Source organism: Lycium ferocissimum, chromosome 2 (assembly GCF_029784015.1).
Source record: "Lycium ferocissimum isolate CSIRO_LF1 chromosome 2, AGI_CSIRO_Lferr_CH_V1, whole genome shotgun sequence".
NCBI classification, from domain to species: Eukaryota; Viridiplantae; Streptophyta; class Magnoliopsida; order Solanales; family Solanaceae; genus Lycium; species Lycium ferocissimum.
In genome coordinates, this window is record NC_081343.1 from 43,336,800 (window position 1) to 43,351,795 (window position 14,996).

The following is a 14,996-nucleotide window of genomic DNA, read 5'->3' on the forward strand; positions in this document are numbered from 1 at the left end:
GTGGAGGGGTGGGTGGTGTGAGGTGGGTGGTTGTTTGAGGGTGGGGTAATGGGTGGTACCGTGGGGGTGAATGGTTAGGGGTGGGGTTGGGTGGTGGTGAGGGATCGTGGGTGGTGTGAGGTGGGTGGTTGTGGGATGAGGATGGGGTAGTGAGTGGTAGGGTTGGGGTGAGTGGTCGTGGGGTGAGGTTGGGTGGTGGTGAGGGGTAGTGGGTGGGGGTAGTGGTTGGTGGTTGGGGTGGTGGGAGTGGAAGTGAGGGTAGGGTATAATGGAGAAATGAAATACGTAACCACGCAAAAATCACCAAATTTATGGTTACAAAAATTGATTTTTTTCATGGTTATATAATCACAGAATTACAACGGGTTTACAATACTATACCACATAATTTTAAAAAAAATGAATACAAACATTATTTTATAAAAAAACCATACATTAATGAACCACGGGAAACATCCATCCAAATAGGGGTTTAAAGTCATACATTTGTTTACAAAAAACATGAAACCCACACTTCCTCCATGCCTATTTTACGAACGAAAATTAAATATTCATTTTTAGCATTCAGGTCCTTTCAAATTTTTAAAACTGCTGTTTTACCTCGAAGTTTAGATAGATGGCAAATTAAGAACCATTTTCATTTTTAGAACTTGAATCCAAGACTTTTGCCTTAATAGCAAATAATAAATTTCTTTTGAGCAATAAAAGTAGTTTTTTTTTTTTTAATTGTGGAAAGAAGTTGCAAATTTTAAGTAAGCAGAAAATTAATTTTTTCAAGATAAAAGTATTTTTTACTAATTTCTTTTATTTATTGAACAATTCATCATCAATCTAATATGCATTTCCCTAAAATATAATTAGAGTTTTCTTCTTGACTTTCGTTATTTGTTTCTATCGTCACTTGTCATTCTTCTGGAATGAAATTTTAATTTATACTGAATGATGTATTTTAGTACATTTAAATCAACGCATAAAAAATGAGTAATTATCTAAGTACCAATATTATTACTTTGGTTTTAACGATATTTAAATAGATTAAATGGTATATACATTTTAATCCAGTTGTACAAATTCATCAACTACAAAGACAAGCAATTCAGTAGGCAGAAGAAAATCAAAGACACTCTTCTAATGTTGAAAATGGCCAAAGAGTGGTACTCTTGCAATGTTGAGGGCCAATATTTAAAGAGTACTTCAACAGGAGGCTCAATTTTTGAATATTTATTAGTACTAGTAATTTTAGGTAATGCTTTTGAAATCTACCATTTCTGCATATGTCAAGAATCAAGATTTGAGTACAATTGGAAGAAGAAAAAAAATTCGAATTATTTCCCTCGTAAGCTTACCAATAAAGGATCCTAGTACCTCTATGAACACATTATAATGAGCTAAAACAAGAAAGCCGAGACTATGACAGCAAATGGCAAACAAGGAAGCAGGAATAGCAATACATTTCGAAACAGCAAATGATGCTAAAAAACAAGAAAACTGAAGAGATACGGGACAGCATATGCTGCAAATACTAAGCTGCTTTACTTTCTGGAGATGAACCCTTCGACATTGAAATCTGACGAACTTCACGCAAATGAAAACTGTACTCTTCGAACACAAGTTCGCCACGGTAGGCAGCTAGCAGCTCAGGAACTTCTGCTTCATATTTAGTAACATACTTCTCTAAGAAGTCCTTTTCACTAATCATTAGAATTGAAGATAGTTTGCCCATTTTCGAGATAATGCCTCTCGACCACAAAACTTGCATGACAGAACACCTCGGAATGACCCTCCTCTCCAGGCTACGCAATAGAAAGACCGGCCTTTGTGACAAGTGTGACGGGCTCAAATGGAGTCTATCAACATAGAATGCCACAATTGCCCTGACATGCTCCTCGCTATAAAACAAACACATTGGCTGCAGTCTGAATATATTAAGGATCTCGCCATCTGAAAAGCCCAAACTTCTATATGTTTCAAATTTCCTTTCCATTTTGGAATGACCAACTCTAGACATTCTGCAAATAGCTGTCCTAAATGCTGGAGAAGTAACATCAAACCCCATTTCCTTCAGCCTCAAGCCAACCTCACTCATCTTTTGGGGATTTGTAGTCAAGATAACAGGAGATTTTTGAATAAACTCTGACACTTGAGAATCAGGAATACCAATTTGGCCCAATATCTGTTTAGTCTGCTTCCAACGAGAGACATTACAATCAAGGATTTGTGGAAATTGTTTGATGGCGACAAGTGCTCGCACTTTACTACCCATGAAAGTCTCCAGGAAATCAAAAGATGGAGCCAGATGGTTCCTTATGCTTCTGGAAAGTATGCAGGGTTGACAACTTATAATCTTACTGCATTCATCTTCAGAAAAGCCAATTGATTGCAAGAAATTCAACTTGGGCTTTAAGGTTTTGTTCACCCTAGATGCTAACAAATGAGGGCGTTGTCTAATTATTTTCTTCACTTGGGTTGCAGAAAACCCATGGTTTTGGAAGAACTCAATCACAGCTGAAACTTTTGAACATGTTGATGTTTCTAATTGGAGTACTTTTGCTTCACTAATGATGGTTTCTTTTGATAAACCATGTGACTTCCTGTGACAGAAATTAATGAGTGACTTGCTCTCATCAGCTGGGGTATTGCTGCCACAGCTAGTTGACACAAACTGCACCAAAAAGCTGGTTTTCCTGATCTTTGTACACAAGTTTCTTTGGCATTTATAGAGAGATCGAAGCATTTTAAAATAAGGGAGCCCTGTGAAGGAGATGTGTCGATGTCAAGATCGTGCCTCAAGGGCCAAAACTTATAAGCCAGCCAATGCAAAACAAGAACTCAGAACTCAAACAGCCTGTTTGCCAAAAACGACTGTTTGTTACAGAAAGAATAGGACAATGAAATACAACAGTGATTATTATATATATCCGCCAAGTTCAGGAAAAGTCAATATTCACCAAAAATTTGTCATATTGTCAGATAAACTCCTTAGTCTCTACAGACATATTAAAAGGACCATTATGACAATAGACCAGACACTAGCAGTCCAAAATGCTGACAATTTGAGTTAAAGAAAATATTACATGCCTTTTAATATATAAAGAGGACTATGTGTACTTAGACTCGACTAGTGACAGAGGAAAATAGATAACATATTTTACTTTAAAGAAGAAGGAGAGGGAGAGAGAGAGAGAGATCAAAAAGAATGAGGGTTTGAATATCAGAAATTAATGGAGATCCCCGTTTCAAGAAAATTGAGGTAAGGGAAAGGAAATGGAAAAGAATCTTCTTGTGTTTGTTTGAAATTAAAAAAAAAAAAAAAAAAAAAAAAAAAAAAAAAAAATCTAAATGGAGAAGAAATCTTCTTCTAGGTAAATCTGATTATTATTAGCCACAACTAGCTCTTCGGTTTGGCAACCACAGATTATTTCCTACCCCAACCTGCCTACTGGTAACAAGTTACCACTTCCCGAAGTGTGAGTTCTGTTTGCAGCTGAAATCAGTAGTCCAATTTGGGTCTTTTTGACTTTCAATCTCCATCTTAAACAAGTTTCTCAAACTTCAATTATTAAATCCAACTTGAACAACAGATGACAAAGGATAAGAAATCCAGTGCCAATTCCAAACAAAGCTCAAAACAGTATGACAAGGCATTCCAGCAAGATGAAATTGAACACAGATAGGAATTACCTCTGGTTGGTCTTAATCAAAGTGCTGCATGTCAGCCGATTCTTCAGACCATTGCTGATCTACCGAGAGAAAAACTGAATTCTTCTACTGCCAGCTAGCTACGGAAACAGTGAAAGATAAGGTTGGAGTGGTTAGAAATCGGTCTACAGACTCTTTAATTTCTTTAGGAAACATCTTTTCTTAGAATATTGGTGTCGTTTTTTTTAAAAAGCGGCGTGGCTTTTTTTTTAAAAATAAAATAAAGAAACATAAAAAAAAAAAAATACATAAAAAAAGGTCAACTATTTGTAAAGATATAAATAGAAGCTTCTTGAAGTCTCTATTTGGCAAAGGGAGACGGAGAGGAACTTAGAAGTCGGAAAAAAAAACGAGTGTAGCCATGGATTCTTTTCTAAGACTTCAAGAAATTTCTATCGAAATCTCTCATTCTTGTTTTGCCCTTCCTCTAGGCTTTTGAGAGCCTTACCTCTACTTCCCAGCTCCCAAATAGGCTGAATAGTGCAACACATTCTACAGAACTCTTGTTCACCTTATTCCAATCATATCCTCTATTCATTTTATTAAAATCAACCCTATGCTTTGGTCCGTTTAAATTCCACAAATATTATTTGGTTGTGCAAATCCAAATCCTAAAATATTTTTAGCTTTTTATATAAATAAGTTATTCTACAATTCCACAAAAACTATCCTTGTTTGAATACTTCATTGCACTAAGTACCAAGAGGAAAGTGTTGAGAAAAAGAGATATGGACTTACATCAACTCAAAAAGCTAACTCATGTGATGATGATTGTCCAAGACCATATAAAGAGACTACAACACATACTCTCAATCAATGTCAGACTCTAGCATGCTTGGACCGGACATCCGGAACATGAATGACATAATATGGGGGCTCAACAATGAGTAATGCAACATCAGGCTTACGACATGTTTTGCCAAGTTTCTTGGAAACTAAAAGCATTTATTCTCAACTACTCCCTTCCATTTCCTTATCTTATTACTCTCCCAATGGTTACAAAGTAGAAGTAGTCTCTACTAGTCCCCGAAAGCTGACTTCAGACATCGTCTTGCAGAATATCTTTCTTGTACCTTCCTTTCAATTCAACCTCATTTCAGTACATCAATTGCACAATCAATTACAATGTTCTGTTGTCTTTACCTCTTGTACTATACAAGGCCCTTCCCTGAAGAGGCCATTGGCAATTGGTAAGGTTGCAAATGGACTCTACATTTTTCAATCTGAGGTTTCCCTACTGCTGCTCATTCTTCTGTTTCTATGCAATTTACAGATAATGCCATTGTAAATAGTTCCCATTCCTGCAATGTCTATTTTTGCAATGCCAGTACAGTACATTCTTTTTTTTTTTTATGACATGGGAACCCGCAGCCGCTCTTACTGCGCACGGGGGTAAACCCGGCTCTGTGCAATAGCTCGCAAACTGCATAGGAGAGGTAACCTGCACTAGGCCAGTACTGTACATTCTGTTGATATGAATAAGACTGATATATTTTGGCACCAAAAACTGGGTCAAATGGCTCACACAGGATGTTGTCTGTTCCATTTCTCAGCGATAAAATTTCATCTGAACAACCTTTCATTTGTTCTGTGTGTCCCATGGCAAGACAACAAAGATACTTTTTTTCAGATAGCACAATAGAATTTTTTTTTTTTTTTTTTTTTTTTTGGATAACCGTGGTGTCCGGGCCAGCTTGCTCTCTCCTCGACTAATTCCACGGGACCTACCACCTCCCACCAGCAACAGGTACCAGGTAACTCTGTTCACCAAGGCTAGAATAGATGGGAAGAAATCACCTAGTGTTTTTGTCTCTTCTGGGAATTAAACCTGAATCTATTATACCTTTCCAACTTATAATATTGACCTTCAGGGACCATACAATCTAAAAACACATAATAGATTCAGATAACTTCTCTCAATTTTACACTGTTATCATAGTGGGCCTGGTTTGATACCATACTGAAAAAAACAGATTCTGGACCTAGTTCAACTTCAAAAGATAGCTCATGAATTCGAGAATTATCCAAAATCGTATAACAACCCATATCCTAAACCAATATAGGATTCTAACAAAGAGTTCATGTTTTACTCTTTAAAGAATCAATCCGAATCCAAAGGTAAATTGAAAATTACAACTTTTTCGAAAAATTATGAACCTTTATAGAATAAGTAGGCTCTCAGTTTTAGCCTAGCTCGTCGCACGGGGCTTTCCTAGTGCGGGTTATCTCTCCTGTGTGGTTTGTGAGCTATTGCACAGGAGCGGGTTACCCTGTGCGCACCCAAAGGGTAGCGGCTGTGGGTTCCTTGTCATCAAAAAAAAAAAAAGTAGGCTCTCATTTTCTCCTCTCTCTCTCTCTCTTCTTTCTTTTTTTTTTTTTTTTTTTTTTTTTTTTTGATGACAAAAGGAGAAACAATAATGAACAAAAAGATAGGCTATACAATTTTCCTTTTTGTGTCATTTCACTTTAGAATTACCAAAAGCCCAAAGAAAGAAAAAAGGAACAATAAATAGAAACAGAAAAGAAAAGGATCAAGAACAGTAAATTAAAAGGGTTGCTGAGAAAAAATGAATTATGAGACTTACGTTCAAGAAACAGATAAGCACCAAATAATAGCATATAGTTCCTGTTGTTTCTTCCATTTATATCAAATCCAATGTACACAAACTTGAAACATTGAAGCATTCCCAAGTTTTGATTTTTTACGAAAGAAAAAATACATGAACATAGAATGAGTGAAAATCACATACCCAATAAGAGTGGCGAACAAGCGAGTAAACTACCCCAATAGCTGCAACTGTTGATTTCAAGCCATAGATTTTGTAAAGAAAAATAAAAATTGCTAACACTTCTTCCACGTCTATTTTACGAACAAAAACTAAATATTCAAATTTTGCATTCAGGTCCTTTCGAATTTTTAAGAACTGCTATTTTACCTCGAAGTTTAGATAAATGGCAAATTAAGAACTTTTTCATTTCTAGGACTTCCTTTTTTGGTTTCCAACCCGGTGTCCTGTCCTGTTCCTGCGTTAGAGTCCAAATAAATTTGGATTCACACTGCGTAGTGTCCATCCGAGACCTCTGATTAAGAGAGGAGCAGTCATATCCACTGCACCACATCTTTTATGGTCATTTCAAATTCAGAGACTTCGAAAAATAAAATGCTTTTAAGCATAAGCAAAAGTAATTTACTGCCTCAAAAATAGTTTTTCTATTGTGGAAGGAAGTTACAAACTTCTGCTAAGCAGAAATTTATTACCCGTTTGGCCATGAGAATAATTCAACTTTTTCAAAAAAAAAAAAAATCACTTTATTTTCTCTAGACCAATTAGGATAGTGTTCTGGATATTTTAAACGACATATTGATAAAGTTATTGTATCAAAATTGAGTACAATAATTTAAATAGTTGAAAATATTAATTGAGTAAAAATGTGTTATCCAATGTAAAACAACTCAAATTTGCATCACTTCTAATATTTTGAGGGAGAAGCAAATCTCTTTTAGTATTAGTAGATACAAAAAACTGAATTGCTAGCTAGATTAACAAATCTGAAATTTGCTTCAATAATTTTTGTGTACATAATTATAAATAACGTGTTTCAGTTTGTAAAGACAAATAGTGACAATTTCTTACATTTGAAACAGTTCTTTCACTTAAAAAAAAAATCTTGCATAGCACAGGCAACATCCCACTAGTACTAACTACAAATCCAAACATTTCAGTAGACGCATGCTGCGTTTCTCATCCATGAAGTCAGCAAGTCCGAAGAAAATGAAAGACTCTCCGACTCTCCGTCACATTCTTGAAGTTGTACAATTGCAATGTTGAGGGCCAATATTGGCTACAAATTGACTATTTATTAGTAGTAATTTTAATGCTTTTGGTATACTACCATATCTGCTTATGTCAAGAATCGAGATTGAGTACAACTGTACAAGCTCATTCCATAGGTTTAGGATGTGTTTGGTATGAAGAACAATGTTTTCAGTGTGAGTTTTTTTTGGTGTTTAGTAAGTAAGAAAAAAATATTATATCGACATACAAAGTAGCTAAACAAGGATTAAATGAGCTTTAATCACATTTTGGCCCTCATCTAACTGAATTTAAGGCATTTTATATAGGGAATGCATCATTTTTTTCTTTTTTTCATTGCTCGGTCTCTTCATATCTTCATCATGGAGGATAGCAGTCAATCATACCCATTTTAGCTTTCCTTCAAAAAACTTTTCTTGTCACATTCTTCATCAAATTACATACCATAATGTCAAAATTTTACTGCTATGACTCACGACTACTTGTTTTTCTACCTTATATGCTGGCATTGTTCTTGCTAGGTGTTCCCATGAAGTTTTTATGTTTGTCGTCCAAAATAAATAAAAAGAATCTGCTGCAACAACAACATACCAAGTGTAGTCCCACAAGTGGGGTCTGGAAACAAAAAGAATCTGCAATTGTAGAAAAATCATTCAAAGTATTTCCCTCATAAGCTTATTAATAAAGGATCTGAGTACCTCAATGAACACATTATAAGGAGCTAAAACAAGAAACCTGAGAATATGCAAATGGGAAAAAGGAAGCATAAATAGCAATACATTTCGAACCCGAGAATGTGACAGCAAATGGTGCTAAAAAACAAGAAAACTGAAGAGATACGGGACAGCATATGGTGCAAATACTAAGCTGCTTTAATTTCTGGTTCTGGAGATGACCCCTTCGACATTGAAATCTGACGAATTTCACGCAAATGAAAACTGTACTCTTTGAACAAAAGTTCGCCACGGTAGGCAGCTAGCAGCTCAGGAACTTCTGCTTCATATTTAGTAACATACTTCTCCAAGAAGTCCTTTTCACTAATCATTAGAATTGAAGATAGTTTGCCAATTTTCGAGATAATGCCTCTCGACCACAAAACTTGCATGACAGAACACCTCGGAATAACCCTCCTCTCCAGGCTACGCAATAGAAAAACCGGCCTTTGTGACAAGTGTGACCGGCTCAAATGGAGTTTATCAACATAGAATGCCACAATTGCCCTGATATTATCCTCGGAATAGAACATGCAAGTTGGCTGTAATCTGAAAATATTAAGGATCTCGCTATCCGAAAAGCCCATACTTCTGTAGGTTTCCAATTTCCTTTCCATTTTGGAATGATTAAGTACAGACATTGCAGAAAAGGCTGCCCTAAATGCTGGAGAAGAAACACCAAACCCCATTTCCTTCAGTCTCAAGCCAACCTCACTCATCTTTTTGGGATTTATAGTCAAGATAATAGGAGATTTTTGAATAAACTCTAGAACTTGAGAATCAGGAATACCAATTTGGTGCAATACCTGTACAGTCTGCTTCAAAGTATGAGCGATCTTATTATTAAAGATTTGAGGACTTCGTTTGATGGCAGCCATTGCTTGCACTTCACTACCCATGAAAATCTTCAGGGAATCAAAAGATGGAGCCAGTTGTTTCTCTATGCTACTGAGGAATATGTTGGGGTTAATGCAGAGAATCTTATTGCATTCATCTTCAGAAAAGCCAATTGATTGCAAGTACTTCAACTTGGGCTTTAGGGTTTTCTCTACCTTCGATGCTAGTAATTTAGGGCGTAGTCTAATTAGTTTTTTCATTTGGGTTGCAGAAAACCCATGGTTTCGGAAGAACTCAATCACAGCTGAAACTTTTGAACATTTAACAGTATCTAATTGGAGTACTTTTGCTTCACTAATGATGGTTTCTTTTGATAAACCGTGCGACTTTCCCCGACACAAATTAATGAGTGACTTGCTCTCATCAGTTGGGATGTTGCTGCCACAGCTAGTTGACACAAACTGCACTGAAAGGCTGGTTTTCCTGATCTTTGTACACAAGTTTCTTTGGCATTTATAGAGAGATTGAAGCATTTTAAAAGAAGGGCGGCCTGTGAAGGAGATGTATCGATGCCAAGATCATGCCTCAAAGGCCACAAGTTATAGGCCTGCCAATGCGAACAAAAGCTTGGAACCTAAACAGCCTATTTGCCAGAAAAGATTGCTTGTTAGTGAAAGAAGAGGACAATGAAATTCAACACTGGTGTAATTATATAAATCCTACAAGTTCAGGAGAAGTCGATATTCCCCAAAAAATTGTCATATTGCCAGATAGACTCTAGACACATCAGAAGGACCATTATGACAATGGACCAGCCATTGCAGCTACCAAGAAGGTAAAAAGATGAATCTAAATGGATAAATAAATTTCTTGCAGGTAAATCTGAAAGCACCGGCACAACAGCCATTGCAGCTACCAAAAAGAGGCAAGACATTTTCCCTTTATTGAAAGACTTATGCACTACAGAATTATGCTGATGCTTGAGATCTGATGCATCAACCATCATAATAACAATAGCTCTGGACTTGACGGGTGGATTCTTCCAACTATGCTTATGTATAGTCTTCTGGACCATAGACCGAAACCAAAAATGAAAATCTAATGTAGAACGAAAAATAAATATGGGAAGAACAAATTAACCTAATTGAAACCAATCTTAACCTGATGGACAAAACGTAGACTATCATAGTGTTCTTTTACAACTTTAACTTATGGTGAACAACTCTACATGCATTTTACTTTCCTTTGTCTTCAGTTACAGCAGAGTATTACCAGTGATATTGATAAAAAGAATATACTTCCTCAAGACTATCTCAAAGTGTGCTAGGAACATACTCCCTCCGTTTCATTTGACTAAGCACGAAGTTTAAGCAATTAAGAAAGGCTTTTAAATCTTGTGGTGTAAAACAAAAAATTTGTGTAATATACCAAAATGCTCTTTGAATCTTATGGTCTTAAATGTAAAGATATGGCACCTGGGTCCAACTCAATCCCAAAAGCTAGATCATAAGGAGAGGATTGCTGGAGTCCATATAAGCAAACTATCAATCCATTCCCCAATCAATGTGCGACTCTAACACCCCCCTTCTCGCCCAGGCCCAATTGGAGCGTGGACCAGAAGCCCAAACGGGAATAGACCTGGCTCTAATACCATGTAAAAATATGACATTGGGCTAACTCAACCCCAAAAGCTAGCTCATGAGGGGAGGATTGCGCAAGTCCATATAAGAAAACCACCAGTCCATTCCCAATCAATATGGGACTCTGACCCACTCTAATATTAAACAGGCCATGTGAGATATTGGAATTAAAGAGTTGCTTCCTTTGTCCCAATTTATGTGTCATATTTTCAGTTTTAGTCTGTCCTAAAAAGAATATCATACTTTCTTATTTTAAATTTTTCATTTTAGCGTTAATAAGATGATTTATAGCCACACAAATGTCAATGGCTTGTTTTAGACCACAGGTTTCAAAATCTTCCTTTCATTCTAAAACTTTATGCTAGTCAAACACTGCCACATAAACTGAGACCTGCTAGATATAGAAAGTGGCATTCCTTTTGAAACAGGCTAAAAAGAAAAGTGAGACACATAAATTGAAACAGAACGAGTGCTTGATTCACCATTACAAAATTATAGCTATCGGACTACCCTGGCCTCCCGTTGAGATACTAGGTAAGACCAACAACATGGACATCAAATCTTGGCATCCAAGTCATAGTCAAGTCCAAACTCAACACTAGTTGAGCATCAATTAAGACATTACCAGTTAATATTCATGCCTTTTTTCATATGAGGCATTCCTTATTTGTGGTTCTAGGGTGAGAAATCTTTTCTTTTTGGCACATGCCTTTTGGCACTTATATTTACTATTATTTACTCTTTTGTGCCTCTTAATGGTTTTGTTGATGAAGATTACGTGTCCTCTTAAGCCCCCATCTTTTAGTAATGATCTTAAGCCCATTTGATTTGTCTAGCTTAATTATATTTAGAGATATAAACAAATTCATTGATAAAAGCCAAGAACTTCAAGCCTCTACCTCTCCCTCGTTCTCTTTTTAGAGTAGATTCTCGGCTGATAACACCCTTGGTGCTCGTATGTAGTATTCTTTTTTTTTTTTTTTAACTGGTGGTCGTATACGATATCCAGTCAACAACGACATCCACTCATTCTTTCCCCTAGTATTTCCAATTACTTCTGTACTTACAGATCACACTTGTCAATTCAATACACTTAGAAGAACAATCCCCAAAATGCATTCACCTCACTTAGAAGAACAATCCCCAAAATGCATTCACCTCACTCCTTAATGCATACACCTTCCTTGGGCTTTTGTTTTTCAAAACATTGCTGCAAATCTAAGCCCCTAATTAAGATCAATTTCACACGTCAACCAAAAGAAGAAAACATAAAGGGGGAGTGTCAGTCTACTGCATGCTACCTCAGAATAATAAACACTGTTTCCATTGTGAATCTTCTCTCCAGTATAATCACACTCTTCACATTTCGATGGGAATTCCACCTTAGAAGTGTTGTAACTCTTTTTTGAGTTGAAATCACTGACTGTAGGATTTAACTCAAGTCAATAACACACTTGATGGATGGTAGTGAACTGTCATAATATCGAAAGTGAGTGGTTGATATATTAGTTCACTAGCTGAGCTAAGTCCTCTAATAGGAAAGTGGTTGTAATCTATAGAACTTCTAGCATGCTGCCTCAATCAAATAAGGACCTTATTTTCTCTGGCCTTCCACCCAAAATGTTAGTCAGATTCATAAAACTCCCAAGTCTCAACATCTATCACTTAAAAAAGTAATATGCTTACCACAGCTCTAACTCGCGGTGGTAACAATTTACTAAGCAACAAACATCTTTGTTGAGCTTATTATCCAACTATAACATGCATTACTTCTACGCAGTCCAACAACAGGAATCTTTCTAAACCACTATAGTTTTGACCCCTTCCAAAGACATAACAATCATCATGTTGGGAAGCAATATTTCCTATTACTATTAGCATGCAAGTACTTCCTCCGTCTCAAATTATCTGTCGTGGTTACTAAAAATAGATGTCTCAAATTATTTGTCGTTTTAGAAGTTCGAGGCACAATTAATTATTTTTCTGCGAATTTTGTCATTAATGGAGATGACATATAAATAGAGTAAACATTTAATGGAGAGAGATTGTAACTTAGACATAAATAAGGGTAAAGTTAGTCAAATACCCCTCTTAATAATATTTTTTAAGGGGCATGTAGAATAAAAAAGCGACAGATAATTTGAGACGGAGGGAGTATAAGTTTAGAACGTTAAATGTAGTTCCTATATTCCATGTGACTCATTATCTGAAAACATCTATTCCTAGAATATCGGTTTTCCAGACATTTCTGTTTTGCCCCTCTTCTAGGTTTTTGATAAACAGTTATTACCACCTCCCAAATAGGCTGAGTAGTGCATACGTTCTACATATCTCCTATTCACCTTCTTCATCAAAATTATTCTGGCTCGATACCTTGTCGGGAAAAATGAACCTGGGACCTAACTCAACCCCAAAAAAAAATTAAAAAAAAATAAAGTCATGGCGAATATCCAAAATCATCCATACCCTCAACCAATGTAGGATTCTGAAAAAGACTTCTTGTTGTACACTTTAAGAACAGAATCAATTAAAGGTGAATTAAAGATATAACCTTTTTGTTTCTTATAATTTGTTAGATAAATTAAGATGTATTAAAAGATAGCCTATGCAATTTCTTTTTTTTTTTTTCCTTCTTTTTTTTTTTGATTAAGCACCGGGTGTCCGAGTCTCTTTGAGCCCCGACTAATCCCGGGGGTGCACAGGCCCTCGGCAAGGAGTTTCCCGCAAGTGCACCACGGGTAATTCGGGGTTTCCCCAGTCAGGTGGCGCTCAGAAATTGTTTGCACCCAGCGGGTTTCGAACTTGAGACCTTGAAAGGGAGCACCCCAAAGCTCAAGTCAATTGCCACCAGGCCAACCCCTGAGGGTTTTTTTTTTTTTTTTTTCCTTCTTCAGAATTACCAGAAACCCAAATCACAAAAAGCAACAAAAACTAGAAACAGAAAAGAAAAAGGACAGTAGAGGGAAAAGGAATTCAGATTTAAAAAAAAAAAAAAAAAACCAATTAAATGATGAGAGTTATTATGTTCAAGAACCAGATAAGCACCAAATTCTAATACAAACTTTAACAGTGAAGCATTACAAAGTTTCAAAAGGAAAAATACATGAAAACTCAAAATGACATACCTGCAGATTCATGTAAACAGCTCCAGTGATAGTGTCCAAGTAGCGATGCCTATTTTAGGGACGTCTCCATATATTTCAAACTTACCATTCACATCCCTTTGAATTTTAAGAATTACTACTGTGCCCCCAAGTTCAGATAAATGGCAAAGTGCTCTTAAGTAAGAACCTTCTCCAACTACACTAGCCCCTAACAATAAGTTCAAATTTAAATTTTTTAGGATAATTTCAGAGCTCTTCCCTCACATTCAGCTCCCTTGTGATTTATGATATTATATTTATCTCCCTTATTCTAATTTATTTGTAATAATTTTTTTAATATTATTTTATTAATATAAAAAATGTTATAATCGGACTGTTTTGCCCTTACTAATGTATTCTTTGTTTAATACATTTTTGTAAAAACATCTTTTTTCACAAGATGTCTGAAGTTTAGCCAAATATATGCCCTCACTCATATAAAAATGCCTAAAGTTTGGCACTTTACGCGCCGACTTCGGTTAAAAATGTACGAAGTTAGGCACTTGACAGTATCAAAAAAAAAAAAAAAAAAAAAAAAAAAAGTCTGAAGTTGGTCTTGGTAAGCCATTATATATCCAAGGCCTTGCCAATGCCACAACTTCAATGACAAAAACGTTTGAAGTTGGTCTTGACAACCCATACCAAACTTCAGGCAAAATGTCTGATTTTCGGCCTTTACAAGTGTCACGCCCCGAATCATGGTCTGGACATAACACGGCACTCGGTGCCTTACTGCATATGACTGAGCGAACTACATGACTTGCTGAATCATTATGAGGCATAACATGAGCGGAATACGACATAAACATAATGAGCCTTAATAAACATGAGATTTCAAAATATCAAATAAAATACTTGTTTAAAAATATAAATATGGATTGTCATGGATAATGAGCCAAAGATGGCCATAAGACTCTGAACATCTGACATAACATAATTGTCTAGTCTATGAAAATTCTAACATGGTACGATTGCTAAACATAGCTGTTTAACAAGACAAGGCCCCGACTTACCTTAAATGCGTAACATCGCCAAAAGTAAATAATGACTAAACCCCAAAGGAGATGGGGCTCACGAAAAGCTGATACGTAGATGATCCTATAGAGTAGATCTGTCATCCTGAAAGTCCGTACCTGCATCGTGAAATGC

The 14,996-nt window shown here is 36.2% G+C and overlaps 2 protein-coding genes across 2 annotated transcripts; both read right to left on the reverse strand.

Moving 5' to 3' along the window:
• Nucleotides 1-1,275: 1,275 nt before the first annotated feature.
• On the reverse strand, nt 1,276-6,464 carry LOC132038533 (uncharacterized). Its single transcript, XM_059429189.1, has 2 exons — nt 6,450-6,464; nt 1,276-2,751 (listed from the first exon to the last, which is right to left on the reverse strand). The coding sequence occupies exon 2, from the start codon at nt 2,732-2,734 to the stop codon at nt 1,523-1,525; it is 1,212 nt and encodes a 403-aa protein (XP_059285172.1). The 5' UTR covers nt 2,735-2,751; nt 6,450-6,464; the 3' UTR covers nt 1,276-1,522.
• A 1,688-nt stretch (nt 6,465-8,152) lies between these two features.
• Nucleotides 8,153-14,048, reverse strand: LOC132038540 (transcription termination factor MTERF2, chloroplastic-like). The gene is made up of 2 exons (XM_059429197.1): nt 13,830-14,048; nt 8,153-9,707 (listed from the first exon to the last, which is right to left on the reverse strand). Exon 2 carries the CDS (start codon nt 9,595-9,597, stop codon nt 8,377-8,379), a length of 1,221 nt encoding a protein of 406 aa, XP_059285180.1. The 5' UTR covers nt 9,598-9,707; nt 13,830-14,048; the 3' UTR covers nt 8,153-8,376.
• Between the last annotated feature and the right edge of the window lie 948 nt (nt 14,049-14,996).

Bases quoted from the DNA above. Each gene is read 5' to 3' on its own strand.
- LOC132038533 (XM_059429189.1), bottom strand. From the start codon at position 2,734: ATGCTTCGATCTCTCTATAAATGCCAAAGAAACTTGTGTACAAAGATC.
- LOC132038540 (XM_059429197.1), bottom strand. From the start codon at position 9,597: ATGCTTCAATCTCTCTATAAATGCCAAAGAAACTTGTGTACAAAGATC.